This window comes from Sciurus carolinensis, chromosome 6 (genome assembly GCF_902686445.1).
Source record: "Sciurus carolinensis chromosome 6, mSciCar1.2, whole genome shotgun sequence".
NCBI classification, from domain to species: domain Eukaryota; kingdom Metazoa; phylum Chordata; class Mammalia; order Rodentia; family Sciuridae; genus Sciurus; species Sciurus carolinensis.
Window position 1 is genome coordinate 48445555 of NC_062218.1, and position 23392 is coordinate 48468946.

The 23392-nt window shown below is 36.2% G+C and overlaps 1 protein-coding gene across 1 annotated transcript in view; it reads right to left on the bottom strand.

The window, feature by feature from the left end:
- LOC124986645 (cAMP-specific 3',5'-cyclic phosphodiesterase 4D-like) overlaps positions 1–17670 on the bottom strand; it is an 833189-nt gene extending 815519 nt beyond the window's left edge. Inside the window, 1 exon segment of the mRNA XM_047555161.1 lies at positions 17207–17670. Within this exon segment, the coding sequence (XP_047411117.1) occupies positions 17207–17670 (464 nt within the window).
- Positions 17671–23392: the final 5722 nt, after the last annotated feature.

A 23392-nucleotide genomic window follows, 5' to 3' on the forward strand; every position in this document is an offset into this window, starting at 1 on the left:
ACTGGATTGCCATGATCGGAGAAGACAGGCTAGAAATTAAATAATGTTAGACCTGCACCAGAGAGTGTGGATGAATCTGTAGACTTTGCTATGGGTTCTGAACATTAACCTGGAAATGATGGGAAACATTAAAGGATTTAAAACAGAAGAGTGATATTTAAAAGAATAGTCTTTCCTTGCACAAAATCATTCTTAATTTGGAAAAAAAGGTTTCTATTATGAATCAGCAACTTGCAATGACTGTTTATTAACTTTTTAACCTTGGGTGGATTAATCAAAATTTTATTTTTTCTAAAATTTTAATATGGGAAAAATGGATGTACACAAAATCTACTACCTTAACCACTTAAAAATCATAATTTTTTGGTGAACAGAATTTAGAAGTTGAAATAACAATTACCACAGCAGCCTGGCATAGTAAGGTTTCAATAAAAGTTAATTCTTTTTCCTTCCCCTCCCTTTTGATAAATGGTAAAACATAAAACAGTATTCATTCTACCTATTAATATTGAATAAATACTTGCTGAGTGAGTTTGATCTCAGGGAGTATGCACATCTAAGTAGTAAAAAAGTTAACATCTAAATAGCTGCTAGTGAACAAGGTTAAGAGCAAAAGTAACCTGCTGTCTTTTCCACATTTGGATACCTAAGTGGGTAAAGTACAAATCAGTAGAGAAAACCCCTACTGACGGGTACAAAATGTCAGAGAATATGGTTCCATGCCGTGAAAATGGAAAGATTTCTCATATGTCACATCTAGTCCACAAATTTCAAGTACAAAGCATTTACGAGACAGTGTCTGTCCATCCCAAGATATTTCTGTGACCAAAGCAGCTATGTCTTACCAGCTACTCTGCAGATGAGTTGCCAAAGGTACATTTTCTAGGACTGAAATGCTACACTCATATTCTCCTTCATTTCTTACCCCTTCCCATACTTCATACACTCTTTTGGAGAGCTAAGAAAAAGAAAAGAAAAAAAAAAAAAAAAAAAACCACATTTGATCCAACTCATGAAATAGTCTAATTCCAATTCCCCAGTTTGTGATTTGGAGGAGTTCTGAGAATTTAAGAAGAGATCAAGAGAACATTCTTTTCATTCTCTAAACCCAGATGACATGGATTTTTAAAGGTTGCACAGTCAGGGGGATGACTAGGCAGATCTTGAAGCAATCTGGTAGTCACATGGAATCAGCTTGCTTTAAGACCATGCTCACATTTGGGGCTGTCCTCATTTGAGCTGTGGAGAGCAGTGTTGGGGCTGCTAACTGCACAGCTCACCAGATGCAGGAGTGGGATTTGCCACACCAACCATGCAGAAGCCAATTGAGCCAAAAATCTGGAAGGAGAAAATACAAAGAGGATTTTCTTCTCAAAGGCTTAAAGGAGTGTGAGTGAGATTCCATTGGGTAGAACCATGTAAAATTGGAATTATTTGACAACTTTTACCTACAAAGATGGTTCAACAAAATACTTTGCAGAAATGAAGAAAATTCATATTAAAGTATTGGTATAATAATTCATATATATATATCTAAACTAAAGTAATAAAAGTATATAAGAAAAATATATGATGACAGAATCAAGAAGTCATAGCTTTTATATTCCCTTTCGGCTCTACTTTGCATATTTTTGAAAATTAGTGAATTATATCAATAATTCCAAGCTAAGAAAATATTCTCAAATAAGTAAAAAAAAAAATAAATATTGAAGTCAAAAAATCAAAAGCAATCTAATATAAAACAACCTTGAACTTTTCATACCAATTACATTCGTAATAGCCAGATGTAGAGTTGGACAGTCCAGTGAAGTGATGTTCCAAATGATGTCCCTTTGCTCCACCTCTCAGCACCTCCAGGTTACTTACACAAACAAAGCTATTTCCACTGTACTATTGGAAATTTTATCACAGCAATTCTTTTTGCACACTATGAATAAAAAATGAAATATGAATACTGCAAAATTCTAATATGCACCAGAAGGGAACTTCAACTGCCAAAAAAACTGCTCTTGTTGCAGAAACAATCTTCACTTAACATGATTGGAAAGACTGTAGATAATAGAGTTATAACCTGAGAGTGATGGTATTTATGGAAGGAAATGAATTTGTGTTTCTTCTCTCTCTACTGTGTTTTATTGCTTACTTATCAGAAAAGCAAAAGTATTTAGAGAATTCGAAGTAATATTACATGTAAAACAATAACACTGCACTCCTTTCTCATACGAAGAAAATGTTGATGTCAGACTGGGTTGTTATCCCCACTGCCAATTTTCATACTTTATACCCCTACATTCAATCACTCCCCCAAAACTTGGTGACTTCCTATTCCCTTTGTCAAACAGATGGAACTAGTATAAAGTAAATGGAGAATTTATCTTATTGCAAAGTGAATAAACTTCGACTTTTTCCAATCTAAAGCTACGATTATTTTTCCTCTTAGACCAGTAAGTGAACAGATTCATGAAAGAACAACTCTGTGGGGCAGCCCTTGAGGGTCTATCTATTAAGTACACAAGATGTGAAAATCTGACTATCTTCCCTTGCCAGGTAATGAAGAGTTCCTGTATCTGGTACCCTTCTCTGTGTTAGTGAATAAAACCCTACCTATATAACTTGATGAAACATCCACAGATTGGTTGATCTTTTTATGGACATAAATGTCATAGCCTCAGTCTTGTTTTCTTATACATCCAAGATGAGATGCCCTTTGTCCATAGTTAATATTTCTTAGTAAAAGAAAGAGGAATTTGTTTTGCTTGAAAGTACAGGGTTTGAATGCCTCCTTAGCTTCTACCACTGACTCCCTTTCCATATGTATTTTCAGTGGTGTTTCCCTAGCTTTTATCCTAGAGTTCCTCCACTGACATTTCTCCTTTGGGTGCTCTTATTGATGCCTATCATATTTTGCTGATAACTTTCCAACTAATCTACTCCACTCTCCCTTTATCCTGAGTTTCTGAAATCTGATATATTGAAAGGATCAGTACTTTGGTTTGGAGTCAGAAGGATTCTGACTTTGACCTGGGTGAATCTGTAAGTTCTATGAACTTTCTAAGTATCAGTTCCATGTCTGCATTTAAAGAAAAGAGCATATACTTCATGGATTGTTAAAAGGATTGGGGTGTGATTTGTGTAAAGCTACTAAGAGTACTAGACTAGTAAATGAATAAATGGTAATGCTGAGATGATGATGATGGTGATCAAGACAGTGATGATGATTGTGATGATGATGGTGATAATCACCTGCTGAATGTTTCTAGTTTGGATGTTCATGGGCAAATTCTTGAACTTCCTTAACCTAACTTGGTCCATGGTACCATCACTTTATGTAGATGGCTGAGTATATGTCCTAAGATTTCTCTTCCTCTTTAGTCCTTATCCTCCCATCTTTTTCTAATGGAGCACAAAGAAGGGATTCATCTACCTTTTTATACCAGCCATATTTCTGCTGCTGTTGCTCTAGTTTATTCCTATATCACTTCTCCTCCCAGTTTTCAGTCACAGTATCTCAACTTGATGGACCACTCCTGCTCTGCTCCTGATCCTCTCCTGTGCTACTACCAGCGTCATCATTCTAGAATATAATGGTCATGTTTCTCTTCAACTTAAAACTCTTCTGTGTGAGGGTCCCTTGGAATAGTACATGTTAAAGCCTGATGAAAATGTCTTTTAAACATTAATATGTAAACATGCTCTTAATAATATTATATTAGAAAAATGTAAAAGTTCTCATATCTTGGAAAGAAAAATTTATTGTTATGTATTTACCCTAATACTAAATGAGAGAATTATGGTAAAGGAGAAGGATGAGATAACAGTGAAGAAAATGAATACATAAGTAATTGCTTTGTGGAGCAGCAATGTTATGAAGGTAAACATAACAAAAATACACACAAAGAACCAAAATACATGAAAATATTCATATAACAAAAAGAACAGGTTTGAGAGAAACCTCTTTGTTTATACTATACTTACAACTAGGTATAGTAACAAAGTTCCCAAATTCTAAAAAAATTAGAAGTAAGGAATTATTCTTGTCAGAAGTGATTCATAAAAATAGTGGTCCTAAACAATATGAACTTACAGAGGGGATGAGCAAAAGGAAGAATAGGGGGTGTTTAAAGTGGGTGCTGTTTTGCTTTGTCTGCAGGTTTTGTTGTAAGCACGAAGTGTACCAAATGCAAAGACCTGGCAGTTTCGTTAGTAAGTTACACACAGAGAGACTTAACCAGAGATAAAAGCCAATGGTAGACAGTAAGAAGAAAATACAATTGATGACAGGGAGAACAAAGTTAAGGCAAATTTACAGAAAGTTTTAAACATAAAACAACAAGAAATAATTTTGCCATAATGCACTATCATCAAACACACAGTCTTACACCAGTATAGGAAGGATTTGCTTGAATGGATGTCTACAGAAAATCAAAGGTGGAGAGCCTAGTGTAGGAGCTTAAGAGAGAGAGAGACTCAGAGAAAGACAGAGGAGGAGGAGGAGGAGGAGGAGGAGGAGGAGGAGGAGGAGGAGGAGGGAGAGAGGGAGGAAAGGAGAGACTATGGAAGAGCAAAGTTCATTAGCCTTTATGATGTCTCCTAAGAGGAAGTAGTTTGAAGTATTATTTTTCAACCTTTCAAATGAGCTAGGAAAACCAATTTAAATTAACACAATGAATTAGCATTTACTCTACTTAATGCAGTGGCAAAATGATCTATCCGCAACATCACTGCAAAATTTCATCTGTGTACAAATATTTTTAAATGGTGTACCTTAAATTAATATTTCCAATTTTACCCCATCCAAACAAGCTAAAAATTACAATGAATTCCAGGAAACAAAACTGTAAGATTTTAAGTTTACTTTAGGTATCCAGATATTTATATTCAGAAATACATGCAATATAAAAGTTATTTTATCTAATAGCATTAAGTCAGACAGTCAACAAGTCACATCACTTCTACTTATAAAAATCTTTCTTAAATTCATCTTTTTTCCCATTCTTCCTGATACTGTATTAGATTTAGACTATCATCATTTCTTCTTATCTGTTGTACCTAAATCACACTTTCAACTTCTTCCTATTCTGTATGCCATATATCTGCCTAAGTGAGCGTTTAAAACTTCAAAGCTAATCACATGAATTCCCTGCTTAAAATCTATCAGTGTTTCTCTGACACCTTAGAGAAAAGCTGAGGAATCTTTAGTAAAGCTTTGTCTTCATCTTCTCCCATTCTTCTTGCCACCTCCATCCCACACAGCCTGAACTCTGTGAATACCGAACTCCTATCAGGCTAGCATCTTGGAAAATACCATTAGATCCTACATCCTTTGGCTATCTACTTCTCAATGCCTACATTTTTTTTTTAATAAAAATGATACAACAGTGCTATTTTGCTAAACCGACTACTCATGGGGTATTTAAAGAGAAAACTATTGTATTTCGGTTTGGTTCTCTATCATTTATAATTTGTTTGCATTTACTTTTTATAGGCAGATTTTAATAATAGGCAGAAGATCCAAAATGCTCATTAATTAAAAACTACATTAAATATTTAAAGCAAATGCTTAGACACAAACAGCATCCAAAGCAATAAACAGGCTGCCAGACTGGTTGAGGGCCAATGCTGGTGTATGTTATTACTTCATCTCAGATTCTCTGTACATCCTCAATAGGTTCTCCATGGGCTCAACATTTCTGAAACTTTTCATGAGTTACAATCATGTAGTAACAATCTTTCAAAGAAGTGTCTGGTTCAATTCTTTCAAATTAATAATCGAAGTTAGTTAAAGTCAATTTAAAAGGTCTCTGGGGAAACATCACACAGAACTGCTTGGTGAAGTTGTTTCAGATGTTTATATAGTTTTATCTTAAAATTAGCTATGGAGGTAGAACTTTTAAGAAAGAAAGAAAAGAGACCTACTTTGGTATATAACAGAAAGCAAATTATTTTTTCTCCATCTTGTGTCTGATTAATGAGATGTCATCATTATGTTTGAGCTCATTGAAAATCGAATAGCAGAGTAAATAGTAATGCAGTTGAATACAAGTTCCTCAAAGCTATGGCTGCCATTGAAAATAAATAGAGAATTTTCCCTAAGTAGATTTTTTTCCTGAACTATTACTATAATGTTATTACTAAGTATTTATATAACCTTCTATTAATGAATTTTCATTACATTCTTTTGTGACATTGGTCTATTGCATGTCAATAGAAATAATGACTTGCCTAATAGATTCAATGTCTTACTGCACCAGAAATAAAAATAATACATAAAGCAAAAGGGAAACACTGATGAGATTATAAGTGGCATTTTACTAGAATAATGGTGCATACTCTTCCTTTTTCCTACAGTTATGAAGTTTCTTAGACCATTTGAATTGGTTATGTTGTTCTCAGGCAAGAAATTTATTCTTACAAGACTCTGAGGGTATGAGTAGTTAAGGACACTTAATATTTGTTTAAACTAGATTAATAGAGATAAAGAATTTGAGGCAAATACTTATAACTCATTAATAAAATTAATGTAAGATATAAAACAACACTAAATAACCATGAAAACAAATCACAAAATAACATTAAAATTAGCATCTGTTGCCTTTATTCTTTTATTTGCCATTTCCTGTAACTCTTCTATAGCATCATAATTCTGACAGTGCATAATTCTACCTCTTAAATCCTGCCTTTCAGACTTCTTCCAGCAGGGATACTTGCCCCTGCTGACTCAGGTGTCTTTCACATCAAATAAATTGTACGGTAATTTCTTAACTCTTTAATCAAATAAAGCACAGGGGGAAGATTGCCTGAAACAATTTGGAATTTGTTTCTGTCCTTTATAAACAGATTCCTAACTTTATAAAATTGGCAACATGATTAACTCTAGGTTTCATTTATTTATTTAATTATTATTTAGTGCAACCAATGTACAAGTACTGTGTTTAAACGTGAACAAAACTGAAAGGGTCTTTAATTTCACAGGGGCTTCTAGTTGGGTGGAAGATATTGGTATTAATAAAATAATCATACAGTTAAACATGTAATTAAAATATAATAAATACTATGAAGGAGAACTGTATAGTATTATGTATAGTATTATGACAGGTTTGAAAGATCTCAGACTTCATAGAAAAAGTGATATTTGTATTCAGGTGTGAACTATGAATAGGTGTTATCAAAGTTAAGGGGTGCAGAATTCAAGAGAACATTCTAAAGGAATGTAAAGGAAACAATACCTAGGTGGGTAGACATGCCATTGGACACAAAAAGTAGCATAGCCCACTAAAACCATAGGTATTTTCTTTTCCCCACAAACTGTGAATCTATGGATATATTGGCAATTGTATGGCATAATGTGTATGGCATATTCTCATTTGTTAGTGTAAGTATGGGTTTTTTAAACTTATATTCTACCCAAGTATTATTATTATAGTCTTCATCACTTTTCAAAAATATGATAAGAACATCACAGGGCATTTCTCAGTGTATGATGATCATTCTTCAGTGTCTGTAGTAGAGAGTCCCATCATGAGGAGCTATGTGATTTCAGTACAATAGAAACCTCTGAAAACTGATCATTAGACAACAACCTGGTCCTCAGTACAAACAAAAGAATGATTCCAAGTGATGGTAAAACAAGTGTTTATATAGAGGATCCCAGACTTTTATTTCACATTTTAAGAATTTAAAATTGCTTCCAATTGAGCTGGAATCATATCTGCCTGCTAGGTAAATAACAAGAAAATGAATATAGTATTACTATCATGAGCTTGGAGAAATCTCAGTAGACAAACAGCATGCCTCTCTAACTACATTCAGAGAGAAGAGTTATGAGTAAATAACTCTAAAAGAACAATCTCAGTTTTGATAAATAACCTCTAACATTAAATTGATCTATATTTTAGCAGGTCAGTCTATGTACTTTTCAGGGTTACATGTTATAACTAGCTTATCCAGGATCATTCAACTGGAAGTGAATTAAATGTTATTAGGAATATCTAGAGAATTGGGCAATGATGTCAGAAAATCAGAGACCTGGATACCAAGGCTGACTTTTGTTGTTCCTTTGGTTCTGTTTCCTCTCACAAATCAAGGGGATTTGCTTAGCCTAATGTCCCAGAATTCTGAGCCAAACCTGAGAGTTGGCTGTAGTTAATAGGAACAAATTAGGTCAAAAAGCACTGCTTGAGAAATAAACTGAAATAAAAACTTAGCTATTAATCCTAAGGACCAGAGAATCAATAAGGTATCCATATCAAATACAGGTAACCAAATGGAAAGAGGAGGCTGAATGTTGGCTGTAGGAGATAGAGTCTAGAGGAGATTCCCCATCTGGGGAATACAGCTCCTTTTAACAAAGCACACACAGCATTTAGCACTGGAGGAAAAGCACTGTTAAGATGCTACTGTGAGGGCTGGGGATATAGCTCAGTTGGTAGAGTGCTTGCCTTACAAGCATAAGGCCCTGGGTTCAAACTCCAGCACCGCAAAAAAAAAAAAAAAAAAAAATGCTACTGTGGGGCTGGGGCTGTAGCTCAGTGGAAGAGCCAATTGCCTCACACATGTGAGGCACTGGGTTCGATCCTCAGCACTACATGAAAATAAGTGAATAAACAAAGATGTTGTGTCCATCTACAACTAAAAAAAATACTTCAAAAAAAGATGCTACTGGGGTTTCAATGCTGGTATACTTGCAATGAATGACACTTCCACAGACCTTCAATATGCAGTTTTATAAGAAACAGCCCTAGTTATAACAAACATTCACATTCATTTCATACTTAATCAAGTGTGGGAAAGTTGTTGAAGTTGTGCACACCATATCACATACAATCTTTTTCTTACAGGACACCAAGAGGAAGTATGTCTTTTAATTCTCCAAAGTCATAGCAATGTATTTCCTGAGCAACTCATTTTTTGACTTCCTGACACACAAGTCTTGAACTGAAAGTGTTTCCTTCCTGGCATTAGCTGATAGGAAACTCAGAATCAAATCTTTGAATTATTTCTAGCACCTACTCAGAAATCAGTGGAATACATTTTTGTTTTTACATTTTATACTCTTTTCCTACTGCTATTTCTCCTTTCTGACATTCTAATTTTTTAACCTTGTATTGAAGTGTTGTATAACATAATTCATGTTTTTGTTTAGAGGGAGGAGAAAAAAATGGGGTGCACATAAAATTTATATTAACATACATAAGTAGGAAATATATTTACAAAGGGGGAAATATGTGACTTCTGTTTATTATGAAAGTAACATACGCTCATTTTAAAGGAAATCAAATAAGAGAAAAGAACATGAAGCAGAAAAATCAGAGACCTCTCAACTATCGTCTCTTCACATACCTATAGCAACTTAGTGACTAAACTCTACCAGGGGAAAAACAGAGAGACATAATCTCATATGTGTAAATATAAACATACATGAATGTTCTGTGATCTAATCTCTACATTGCTTTTTTCACATAGCAACTGAAAGAATTTGTAATTACATTGGAATACATGTAGATCTTCCTCATTTTTTATCTAGTAATCATTTGTTGCAGAAATTACATCCCTTATCAGTTCTCTATCAAAAATATTGAGGGGTTTCTAGATGCTTACTATTTATGCAGTGTTACACTAGAAAACTCTTTGCTTACTTATCCGATTATATTCTTAGGCTAAGTTTCTAGCCTAGAATTACTTGGTCAGAAGCATATACATTTAAAATGCTGATACATATTATTTAACTACCCACTGTTTTCCTACTTTATACTTTTCACTAAAGATATAAGGGGCTTCTCCATAACTTCTCCAATCCTTTTGGATTATTAATCTCTTTCACCTTTTTTCAAAATTATACATGAAAAACAATAAATAACACTGATAATTTGTATGCCATTGTTCACCAGGAGGAAAACTTTGCAAATGCAATTTATTATTCATCTTTCTTCCTTCTTAAGTTCACTGTTCATGTACTTTGTCTATTTTCTTTTTTTTATTGATTAAGTATTCTTTATTACAGGATGAAGTAAGAATGTTTTCTATTTCAATAAACTGGTGAACACACATACTAAATAATTTATACTGTACTCACTGAGTTGGAAAGCTGCCCTTACTAAATCCCCAATTTTCATATATGCCTGAGTCTCATTCTTGACTCTTCTTTCAACTTCATTGATCTATTAGTTGGTTCTTGAATTAATATCACAGTGTTTGAAATAATAGCAAATATGATATGTTCTGATATAATAGAAAAATGTCTTTCTATTTTTTTCAAAATGTTCTTCTTATACAGGTTTTATTCAAATTTCAAATAATTCCCCCAAATCCTATTAGGGATATGTGATTTTAAAATAACCCTGTAACCTTATCTGTCTAAAGTATTGTACATTTTTAAAATCCCTCTTCAAACTGCTTACTTTTAGTCAACCCAGTGAGAATATCATTCCATTCATATATGATGTTCTCACAAATGTTCTCTTAGTCAATTAGCTAATAGTTAACTTTAGACACAGTGTCTTAAACCTTGTGAAAATAAGACTTGTTGAGAATGTTGTTGGTCAACATTCTCCCCAAAATATGACATATCCTTAAATGCAATGAATTCCCTGGCTCCCAAGTACCCAGAGTTAAGGATTTACTCAAAAAGATATCTCTCTAAATTAAAAGGGTGGCTTTATTCCATCAGAGTTCTTTCCATCCTGATGTCATTTTCTCACAGGCTGGATCATAACTGTTATATATCTTCATAATCATGACAATTCCCCTTTCCTCATAACTTTAACTGAAATTATGGGCTGCTTCTCATCAAATACCAACAGACAACAAGAGATATTCAGTGCAACTATTTCACCAGGTTAGGAGTTTTAAGGTTCAAGCTGTGGTTCTGTATTTAAATATGGATGTATGTCTAATTTTCTGAGGGACAATATTCCCTTTCATAATCTATGAAAAGAGCAAAATATCACCAGTTTTGTGTGTTCCATAGAGATTCATAAGGAAATCAAATATATCCTGCTTGAGAGAGCACAAACTAAAAAGGCAAGATTTCATTATTACTTCTACATTTAAAAGCTCATCATTTATTGAGGTCCTATTATAAACCACACTTCGTACAAAGTCCTAATGTACCTGATGAAGGAAACAGATATAAGCAATAATTAAATTGTCATTAGTCACTGCTAGAGTACAGATAATGTACAAAATGCTATTGAACAGCCCAGTAAAGAAAATTACTCCCTCTTCTTGTAGGCATATCCATAAGAGTAGTAACATGAACTAAGTTCATAAAGTTATTATTGTGTTTTCCAAACAGGTAGGGAGAGGGCATAGGAAAAAGAATCTCTAAAGAAGTAGTAGTTTCAGAGAGAAAGAGGAGTATGTAAGGTATGGAGAGCTCAGCACATGGCAAACCTGGGTTTGGTCATTTCATGGGGTTGTGGAAAGTGAGGAAGAGCAAGATTTTCTGTGAGAAAGACATACTTATCAATATTCTGGAGTCAGACTAAGAAATCTGGATTTTATCTTGCAGGCAAAAATAAATTATCATAGGATCCAATGCAAGGAAATGATGAGATTGGTAGACTGGAGTGTAAAATAAATTGGAGTGAGGAGAGATTGGGTCTGGAGACCACTTAGAAGCTACTGCAATAGTGCTTGAGTAGACAGTAAGCGCTTGACCCATGGTGGTGGCAATGATAAAATATGATGTTTTGGAGGTAGATTCAAACAATTTGGTGGTCTCTGAAATCCAGAGTTAAGGGAGGAAAATAGACTGAAGATATCACTGACCTGAAACAATAGGAGACATGTTGAAACCACTCATTGAGATAGATCAGTAACTACAAATGCTTATTTAGATGACAAATCAAACCTCAGTTCTCAATCTCAAATGTGGTCTAGTGAAGTTCATGCCAATGTCGGTATGTGTGTATATGGAATCAAACCAATTTAGCTAATACATTTTTAAAAGATTAGGTAAAATGCCCTCTTCACTGGTGAAAATTAAGTTTCCTATTTTTAAATGTAGAAAAATGTTCCTCAGGGTAAAAATAACCACAACATCTTTGAAATATAATACAGTGCTATTTGGTATAAATTCCTTAGCAACATTACTGTTATGAGCTAGGACAGGCAGCATTCAAGTTATAGACTCACATACTGCATATTTTTAAACATGTAAATGGATAATAAGCTGTGAGAGGGACATGAATTTACCAATGTTAGGCTTGAGATATTTGAATAATTTGCAAAAGTCATTAACAGATTTTAATCATTTTAGACTTATCTATATGGTGCTTCAAACCTTTCCAAGATACTCCTCCAAACCCACATTAGTTAAGAGATAGAAATTAGTGACAATACATCACCCAGTGTGTGTGTGTGTGTGTGTGTGTGTGTGTACACATGTATGCTTATGCATGGTGTGAAAATGTATCCATACTGGGAAGTGAAAGAATGTTTTATTTTCTGAAGTCATTTTTCTCTCACCAATATCTGAAGTTTCCATCCATTTACAAATGCTTTCCAAAACTAATTTCTGAATTTTTGGTTTTAGGGAATAGCCAAGTCAATGGGAAATTTTATTATTAAATGTGGCCACAATGTCCAACATATAAATTAATTGTCAAGAGATATAGAAGATATAAAGTATATTTCTGGTCTGTCAATAAATCAGTTGTGTTGAACCCCTCAGGACACGTTTCCTCAAGGGTAGAAGACATGTCATGGTGGGCTAGGTTGGTTTAATTAAATCTCTTCCCTTAGGCAGTCCATAGACTTAGAGACATGTGTCTTGTGTACACTGTCACTTATCTATGTCCCTGTTACATACATGGACAAGTGACCAAGTTGGACCAATTAGAATAAGTGCTTATGCATATTCCATCATTGGGGGACATATTCCTGTCCCTCTTTGCTTTTTCTCTCCTCCTTCCAACCCTATGAAATATGGAGGTACACTATTTCAGAACCAAAATGTAAGAAGGTAATAGATCCATGATGCTTTTCTGATGCATCAAAGTCTCAGAACACACTAGCCAATAAAGTACTAAATCAAACTACCAAGGAGGCATATAAAGAAAACCTGTTCAAACAAGCCTTTAAAAAACTGTCTTAACACTGCTTTGTCAATATGTAGGAAATGTGAAAAATATTACTTTTACCTTACATTTTTGCTACTTAAATATCTTTTATGTCCTAACTTAAAATTTAAAGACGTCAATCTTATATCAGTTACCCAGTACAAGAAAGAAAGAAACAAACAAAAGACACTGCTTCCTAAAATCCAAAGTTTTAGATTCATTGACACAGGTGGGATGGATGATCAGCTTTTCAGCTAATTATCATGGTAATGTGAAACATAGATTTTAACATTTGCATCATAAATGTAGAGGATAATTACATATTTTAATGAAGAACAACCTACACTGAAAAACTTTGATAGCACCAATTAAAGACAATGGAGAATGTCTTATAACCCAAAGTAGAAAAGTAAACAACTTGATTTCTTCAGTACTGAAATATTACAGTATAGTCTTCTCTTTAGTTTACTATGTCAATGTAATTTTAAAAGTTAATGTCACATAAATATTCAGTGTGATTATAATTTTCAGCTATTTTACTATGAAAATGCCTAAAATCAAATGTCACTTTCTTGATATTTACATCTCTGTCATCTAGAATGTTTTTATAGAATCAAGAAATCACCTGTGCTATTGAATTTTCAACCTGAATTATGAAAACATAGAACTCCTGTGAATTTTGAAAAATACATTACTGATACAGAAGATAGATATTTTGCTACCTAGAGGGAAGTCAAAGAAATAATTAAATCATTTATCAGTTCTGTTAAATAGGTTTTACATTTCAAGAGACTATTGGTCGAAATGATAAACATGATATATACATTTGTGATGGGTGTTTTAAGTTTTTTCTTATTTCATTTAGTTCTAATAACGTAGAGACTCACTTCTCTGGAAACTCTATTCTTTCAAATTCCTTTTGTGTTGAGATTAATAAATGAATTCACCATGCTAGACAACTACACCTTAGTACAAAATTTATTTAACACAGCTACATTTTTCATGGAATCAAAGTAACTGACCACAAAATGTCTCGGGACTGTCTCCTTTCTATTTATTTTGATTTTTTTTCATTAAACTAAGATGACTCTTTCACATTGCTTCACAAACTGTAACCAATTCTCAAAATTTCAGTCAAGATAATATCTAGAAATGCTATTGTACATACTAGAAATAGCTTTTTAAAAGACATATATTTCTTGATGATCCATAAGGAATCATTCACCCATCCACCCATGAGGCTTTTGCAGACATTAACTTGACAGACAATTTAAACCCCCATTTAGATGGTGTTGTGTACGCATGCATGGGCACACATGCACACTCTCTCATACCTTTTCTTGTCCCCTTTAGATCTTTTAGAAGATCACTGAAAACAACCTGAAGTGTTCTGATTAGCTTTAATTTCTCTGAACCCTTCCTCATATTTATTATTCTGTCCATTTTACAAAGTCAACAAATATGCTGGTTTGCTTCTATTGACATATTGAAACCCTGGACAGGATTTCTGAAGTTGAAAAATAAAAGTTAAAATTTCTCATTGCTTCCAGAAGCTTGTATGCTGATTTAAAAAAAAATGGATTAAAATCACATCTCATTCTTGGTTCATTTGGTCTCTATATCCAGCAGAATCAATTGATAAAAATTTCATATTCAGTTTCATGTAGTCTTGATAATGTCAACATATATCCAGGTACATTTATTTTAGGAGGATCTTTGTGAAATCAGGAGAACTGGGTTTCAGTCTTTGCACTGGCATTCCCAGTCGGTGATACTGAACAAATTACTTACATCTAGGGCTCAGTGTTCTTGTCTATAAAATGGAGATAATACCATCTCATCTTAGTGTCATTATAGGATTCAACTAAGGTAATATATGTGAAATTTCTTTGATAACTTCAAAGCATGGTTACTGTTATCTTTACAGGGTAAAACTAATATCCATACACTCCTTGGAAATCTGTTTATCTGTAAAAGCAACTCTATAAGGAAAGTGTGACATGCAATGTGAGAACGTAGGAAATAAATGAGCAATGTAAAGAATTCGAAGGATCTACATTCCGAGGATCCTTGAATAAAGAATTCAAGGATCTATAAGCAGCATGACAAATAATACATCAGGTGAGCCACAGCAGAAGCTAAGTGTTAATATTGTATGTCTTAGTTTTTCTTTGAACCATTCAACTAAGGAATTTCAAATAGAACAATTAATCAGTGTAGAGAGGATTACAAAAAATAAATTTAAATAAATGTTGCAATTCTGCTAGTCCTATTAGCTTATTTTTCTCCTCCACCCTCCTAAACATATTCTATTTGAAAATGAAGTCAATAAGAGACTCCAAAAATCAGCCAATCCATGGATTAAACTAGAACTCTTGTTTTTAATGTTTATTAAGGGTTCATCACCCCATAAAAGATTTTCTATTAATAGGTCAAATATAGAGTGTCATGCTTGCCTTTATTCTACCATTGGGGACCCACAAAGTACAACATTCAACCACAGGGAAGAATGACCCCCTCTTGAAACAAAGAGTAAACCTATGTGTGTTTTAGCAATCTGTATTGTAAAAATGAAACTTGTACATTGACTTATAAATATCTGCAATTCACACCAATCATCAAACTTTAAATTGATCTGAATTGAGATTACTAACAACAATTCTTAAGTTTTGCAGCCAAAAGTCACAATAACATCAACAAGGTACCTAAGGCAAAGGGCTAAGAGTACGCATGCAAGCTGAAAGGATGTGTATACATCAAGGTTGAGATATTCTGTTTGGCTAGATTCCCCCGTTCCTAATGTATATGACACACAAAAAGGACTTGCTCTCACACACACACACACTCCATCAGATAAACCCACATTGGAACACTATTATGATTTTCTGATAAACCCCACCTGCAGTCAATCAGAGTTGGACAAACAATTCCAGTCCCAGGTTTTCCTGTTTCCTCATGGAACCCTGATTTACAATTACCCACCATCAAGACATGGGGCTAAGAAATGTAGGGCTTCAATAAGGTTAGATAATGACAGCTCCACTTTGCCACTTTGTCATTAGGCATGCCAAGGATCAGCGCACCCCCTCTGTCTGTCTGTCTGTCTCTCTCTCTCTGGTGGGTGGTGTGAGGAGATTCGTGGTACCAGGAAAGGGACCAATGCAGGCTCAACGTTCATCTCCATGTCTGAAATAAGAATCTGGAGCTGACTCCCAGAAAAGCTGTAATTGGTCCTTTACAGTACTCATTTCCTTGGAAAAGCAGCGGTCGGCATCTATTAAAACTCCCAGCTGACTTGCGGCTTCCCTGCCCTGTCTTCCGGAGCACTTTACATTAAGAGGAAATCACTATAATCAAATCTCTACGTCTTCTTTGCTGCTAAAACGAGGTGCTTTCTTCCTCGAATTTTGCAGGGACCACTGATATACACTCTGGGTACAGACACACTCACACACACCGACGCAGTGTAAACTCCCACAGCGTCCTGGCTCCCTCCTTCCAACACTCCCTCCTTCCCTCTCCTAAGGATTGCTGAACATTTTGCTCCAAACTCTCCAAGTCACCCACGTGTTTGTTCTCCCCTTTTGCTGTTCAATTTACTTCCCGACTTGACAAAGAGAAACTCGAGTTCTCAGGCTTTTAGCTGCAATCCAGGGACCGAGCTGTCTTATCCACTCCCCGCGCCCTCTCCAGCCAGATCTGCACGGCTGACCCCTCCTCACTCTGGGGTGAGTGGACAGATTACTGGGTGCTTTCCGGCTCGAACCCCCACCCCACCTTCACCCTTCTTCTCCTTCACCTTAGAGCAAACTGAATTCGCTGTTTAATCTCAATGCCAGGGTGGGATGAAAGCGTGTGGGGAGAGGGGAGGTGCGTGGCACAATAACTGGATAATGCGCGCACACACACAGACACACAAAATCCCAATGAACAATTATGCCATACTTTCGGGGTCTATTGCACACACCTGAATCTTATCCTCTCAAGCAAGGACAGCCACGCCCCTGTTCGCCCGCCCCCAATTTCCAGAATATAATTTGACCCTGGGTGCAGCCGTGGTGGTGATAAATAAAGCAACTAGGGGGATTTGAGAAGAGGGGAGGTGACCTTTTGACTGAATGGGGGAAGGGGCGCTCTCCACTCACCGCCTGAGTCCCTGGAACGACGAGGGCCAGGACATCCTGGATTTCTTCAGGCCAGGCCGGTGGCCAGTCTCCACCGCGTAGGAGGTGCGGTCCATCGCGCGGCAGTACAGGTAGCGCTCGGTATCCGAGTAGCCGCGATGCCGGACGCGGCCGCTGGCCCCGCTCGAGGCGTAGCGGCCGCGGGCAGCCCCGGGCGGCGGCGGGGGTGGCGGTAGGGGGGGTGGCGGCGGCGGCTGCTGCGGGCACTGGGGCTGGGGCTGGGGCTGGGGTGAGGGCGGCGGCGGCGGGGGCAGGTGGTGGTGGGGATGCAAAAGGCGGAACTGGGGCTGCCGAAGCGGGTACTGGTGGTGCTGCTCGTGCCTCCAGAGGTGCTTGGGGGCTTTGAGTGTGGCCCCGCCGCCGTTGCCGTCGCTGCCCTCGCCGCTGCCCACCCGGGCCGGCACGCTGCTGCCCTCTGCCTCCATCCTGGCTCGCGGCTCTGCGCCCTGCTTCCCAGCCGGGGATCACCGCGATGGCCCGAGCGCCTCCTCGATGCTGCCGCCGCCGCTGCTTCTGGAGGCGAGCAGAGGCTTGGCTCCGCTTCCGACTTGAAGCCACCAGAGACTTGAGGCTACCGAGAGGGGGCTCTGCCAGCGGGAGCGATCACAAACGCGATAGGGCTCCCTTCACAGAAATAGTGGCAGAGACGCGCTCCTGTGCTCTCCAAGTCACCAAGACTGGGGAGCCCAGTGCGCGGTTTCGCCAAGGGTCGGTCCCTCCTTCCTCCTTTTCTTCTCTTCGGTGCTGTTGGCGCCGGCGGCGAAAGCAGGAATTGGTAGCAGCTTGAGCTGCAGAAGCAGCAGGCAGCTTTAGCCGCCTTCCTGGTCCAAGGCACCCGAACCCTGATCTCCGAGCTCCTGAAAAGTTGGACAGCTCCGACTGGCGAGCCCAAGCTCTGACTTTCTCCAAAAGCACTCCAGCCAGTCAGGAGTCAGACCTGTGCTCCTGATCCTTCCCCTCCCGGTGCCCGCACCTCCCTCCCCCCACTGCTTCTCACTGCCCGGGAGGTTGCTCTTCACCTCCGCTTGCCTCAGTCCTGTTAGAGAGATGGAGTTTTCCTGGCTGGTTCTCAGACCTTCCAAAGATAAAAGATGTGACCTGACAAAGTTGTCCAGAGTAGTATGGGCACGTCGCTGAAAAAATAAAATGGTATTTAGGATTAATTCAGTCTCTTTCCCTAACATAGGATAAAATATTGTGTGGATCTTTCTCACAGCAGGGAGAATGCCCAATGTTTTCTCTTGAAGATCTTTCTGTGGCTAGTATCTTGGTCCTGGGGAGTCGTCTTAGCTGGAAATCAAGAGGAGCAGTCCTTAATTATAGAGCCAAGACTGAGGTGTCTGGCCACACTGAAGGTTGGGGCACCTTTTCCATTAGAAACCTGTGGTTATCTTCAGCAGTTACTAGCTTCAGAGCGTGCCTGCAATTTGCCTTTCTGCCACTTCCAGCAGAACACAGCTCTATTACCAAAACGTTTCAAAACACGTTCTATCATTATTATTCCACAGCAATTAGAGTCATATTTGATCCTACAATCCAAATTCAACCTTTATCTTTCACTAGTTATTCTTTTCCTGCTGTATTGAATATTCTTAAGAAATCAAGAATTTCAGAGAAACATTATAAACATATTTATCTGTACCTTTTTAATAGTACCATATTACTTAGGGATCAGATGTCATTTACTCACTGTTAAAATTGTTCTAGATTAGTCTTTGTGGAAGTCACCACAGTACCATCCATTATTTGACATATGTTTAGAACTCACAGTAGTTTGTTGGCAGAGCAATCTATTCTTTGCATGCAATCTTAACATAATTGAATATGTATACTTTATGCGTATCAAATGATGAATACTAAAGTACACCAGACTTGGGAACTGTGTAGGTCCACTCTTCAGAGTGCTGAAAATCCAATACTCTCCACCTAGTTAATATTTGGTATACATGGCATTGGGAAAATAAATGAAAATAAATGCTCACTTTGCTCATTAATAAGAACAGTACATGAAACATACAAGTGTCTGTCCTTTTGTTTAAATGGCAGCAGTTCAATTTAAGATTGTGCAAAAGACCCTTACCATCTCTGTGCTATTTATTTATGATTGTAAATGTCTCTGTCCTTCAACACTTTGGTATGGGCATTCTGCTTGTACGTGGCCCATGCAAAAAAAGAAAAAACAGAGAAAGGCTGTCTAAGAGGATAAAGCCAAAATATCCCAAACATTAATTTCCATATGTAAGGCTGAAAAAGGCACTCTCCCCTTATAGACAAAAGTATGACTACCCGCAGTGGCCAAAGTATTTTCTATGCCTCAGAGTGCATTGAGTCAGCATCTTCCCAAATGTGAAAGGAAAGAAAAACTGTTTTGCAGTATAAACTGCTTTTTTTTTTCTTTTAGTTCATTGCTTTCTTAACATTTGGAACCATTTCAAAGAAGTATACAACTTTCTTCTTTCCTCTGAAATGTTTGCCACCTTTTCTTCACTAAAAAGATACCAAAATGAAACTGCTGGCTTTTCATATGCTATCAGTGCAAGTAATTTATGATCTGCTTTCTAGATTAAAGTGAACATTTCAGTTCTAATTTGATTCTCACTGTTCTTTTAATTCAGGTACACCTTATTTCCATATTCTCCATTTTAAACATAATATTTTAACATAATAATTTGGTTTTAGTGTATAATTACAAGTCAGAAACATTTTAAAATATAAAAATAATTTAATATGCTCCTAGCTTGAATTTTTTTTCAATTTCTCCTATAATCCCAAAAGATTATTGATAGTAAGTTTATTATCTGGAATATGAGTTTAGAATTTGCATTCTAATCCACCACTTCCTACCAATATAACCTTAACTGAATTATTTACCTGTAGTTTATATACAGAAGAGTTACTATACATACCCACAGGATCTTGTAGGTTTTCATTGTGATATTATTTAGTACAATGATTTACATACCACAAATGTTTAATTAAAGAGCAGTTTTGATGAATACTATCATATTTGGAAGAATCCTAAATATCATAATCAGTAGTTATCAAACTTGACTACACCTAGGAGATGTACCTGTGGAACTTTCTGAACCTCAGACCAGTGATTTCAAACTTTGATGTTATCAGAATCAACTGGAGAGCTACTTCAGGACACAGAGGCTCCTGAGAACAGTATAGGGCTTGATGCTTTATATTTTTATCAAACTTGAAAATGATTTTATTCACAGTAAAGTTTGGAAATGGGTTACTTTCCCAAACAGTTGCTTTGACTAATGAAATCAGTATTTCTGGGGCAGAACACAGTACTTTTAAAAACATGTCGGGTGATTTTATGTATCATTAACTACTGATCCAGCCCTATTCCCTCATTATGTGGATGCCAAAACACATGGTGCTATTAGTTGACTTGTCCATGTGTCCCCAGTTCTTCCAGGGAAAATCAGTTTATAAGCCCAGCTCTCATGAAATACGTACTTAATCTATTATTCTAGTTGTCTCTATGTTGAAAGAAAATCTTACACTCTTAATAGTATTCTCTGTCTTCTATTTAAAAACTTTTTATTAATCTAGATATTTTCTAATTGCAGTTAAAACAACAAAAATGTAAATATTCAATAGACCCACTGTCTCTGATTATATATCAAATTATCTATCTTTTCCAACCAATTGACCATAGACTTCAAACTTTTATAAAGCTTAAGTCTGAGAGAATCTTTGTGAATTATTATGTTGATATGGGACATCTTGCAAAGCTCTTACTACTTATACAATCAGCATATGTGTATAAAAAGTGGAAAAACAGGTAAATAAATGATCAGTGTCTTTTCCCTGAACCTAAAATGCAGATAGTTGGTGTCATTACTATTAGATGGAGATTACATACTATCATCCTCTTCTGCCAACATATTTCAAATCTTCGCTAATGATACAATCAATCACTCAATGTGCTTCTGGGCAACTAACAAGGAAGAACGTTTCTGTCAATAATTATGGGGAGTTCTAGCAGAAATTATGTCAATTAAAAACTAGCAGATAGCAAGCACTATTTCTACCCAGATCACAGAATAAACTGGTAAGCTGTAATAACTAAGGGTTCTTTTATCTCGATGATGGAAAATTTAAATGAGGCTTTAATCTACATATATCCTATGTATTTCCATTTTTTATTAAGATTCATCATCTTAAAATTAGAAAATTTTTATCATCAGATGTTGTCTTACGCAATGCCCAACTGTCATCTAGCTACAAATGTCTAAAGAATTCAGAAATCACCCAAGTCTTCAATGTTGAGTAGAAACAGGCATAGGACATTTCTTTGATATACATGAAGGGCTCTTAAAATTATAAATATATGTGTAGACATTAGATGGTATCATCAATATCACCACTATAATAAGTACTAGTATTAAAGTTTTGATCTCATTGTTTCCAATATATTAGGCCTTTTTTGGTGATTTTTTTTCTCTAACATAAAATAAATACCAATATACAATTAATGTTAAACTAAGAAATGTTGCAATTGAATACATTTGTTTTCAATTAGTACACTGATGCAAATTTAACAGCATGCTAATCTCAAACTGGCTGGTGACCCAGTATAATCAAATCAATTTTGTAACTTTCTATTGAAACTGGTCTTGTCAATTCAAGTTAAAAGTATTGTTTATCTACTATTCAATTTCCATGTAGACTTTGGTACTCCATTCATGATTACAAACCAAAAATACTATCCTTAAGGAGCTTTGTTTCTTGTATAATTTGGGGAGAGACAATAAATGAATGAATGGTACATGTTGATATGGATATGGAGTATTTACATGGAAACAGATGGAAATGCTAATTCCTAAGACTCAGAGAGTCTTCTCAGAGTGGCATCTACGTTGAATTCCAAGAATAGGGTGAAACTGGCTATTCTCTTTTTCATGTATATGTGTGTCACGATGTGTGTGAATATCTTTGAGAGGGAGGATAGAGGCATGAAGGCATTCTGGGCAGAAAAATTATGGGGCATTAGTCATTCAGAAAATGGCAAAAAATTCTATAAACCTGTTAGGAGGACAGTTGGGTAAGTATGCAGAAGGAATAGCCTCTTATACAGTACCCCGCTTCAGGCAATGTGGTGACTTTGTGTACATTGTCAAAAGAAATCCTCCTTAGGTATATCAGGTTTAAAGTTCAGTAAGATGTAAAGGGAATAAGGGGAAAAAAATAGTGTGTTGCTTCTGAGACAATGAAGCAAATCAAGTGAACTGTAAGGCACAGATGAAAGGAATTCCCTAAACTAGGTAAAAGCCCATGTTTCCTTTGCAACAGGAGAGAAAGGGGAAAGGACAAAAGTCAAGTTTATTGCATTTATTGAATATTTAATTTGGCATTGTCCCAGACTCTGTTCATACACTATTTTCCTTAACCTTGCAACAATATACTTTTTTCTTTGCATTTTACCATTTTGAACATCAGGGTGAGTTTTCTAACAGGTATTAAAAGAACTCTGCTAGCCACTTGTGGATACTGAGTACAGCCAGTGTGACATCTGTGAGACACCTGATTGTCTCAACATTAGTTAATTAATTCAACCAATATTTATTGAACACTTAATATGTGCCAAACACTAAGTTCTGGCTATACAGAAGTCAATAAAGTAGAGAAAATTCCCAGTTCTCTTGTTTTAAGTGAAAGAGATAAACACTAAAATGCATATTTAAATATGTCATATGAGGCTAAGTTCTATGAAGCAAACTGAAGCAAATTAAGAAGTTCAAGCCTGATATTTGGCTATGCTATTTTGTACAAATCAGCTAAGGAAGACTTTCCTGACAGTGTAACATTTGAACAGAAACTAGAAAGAATGGAGTGAGCCAGTTTTCTAAGATATGGGAAAGTCCAGAGTAAAGACACTGAGGAATAGAAAAGCAACTGGTAGTCTTGGGCAAAGTGAAGCAGAGGCTGTTTAGAAATGGTGACAGATCAAGGAGGTCCACTTGACCATGATATAGATGTTGGGTTTGTTGCTTGTATTCATATACTATACATTGTTGAATTTTAAACTTAAATTTAGACTCATAATAGTCACTTAAAATGTCTTTAAAAGATTTCATTATAATACCTCCTTGAAGAGAGAACTTACTCGGTATGTAGAGGGAGAAAGAA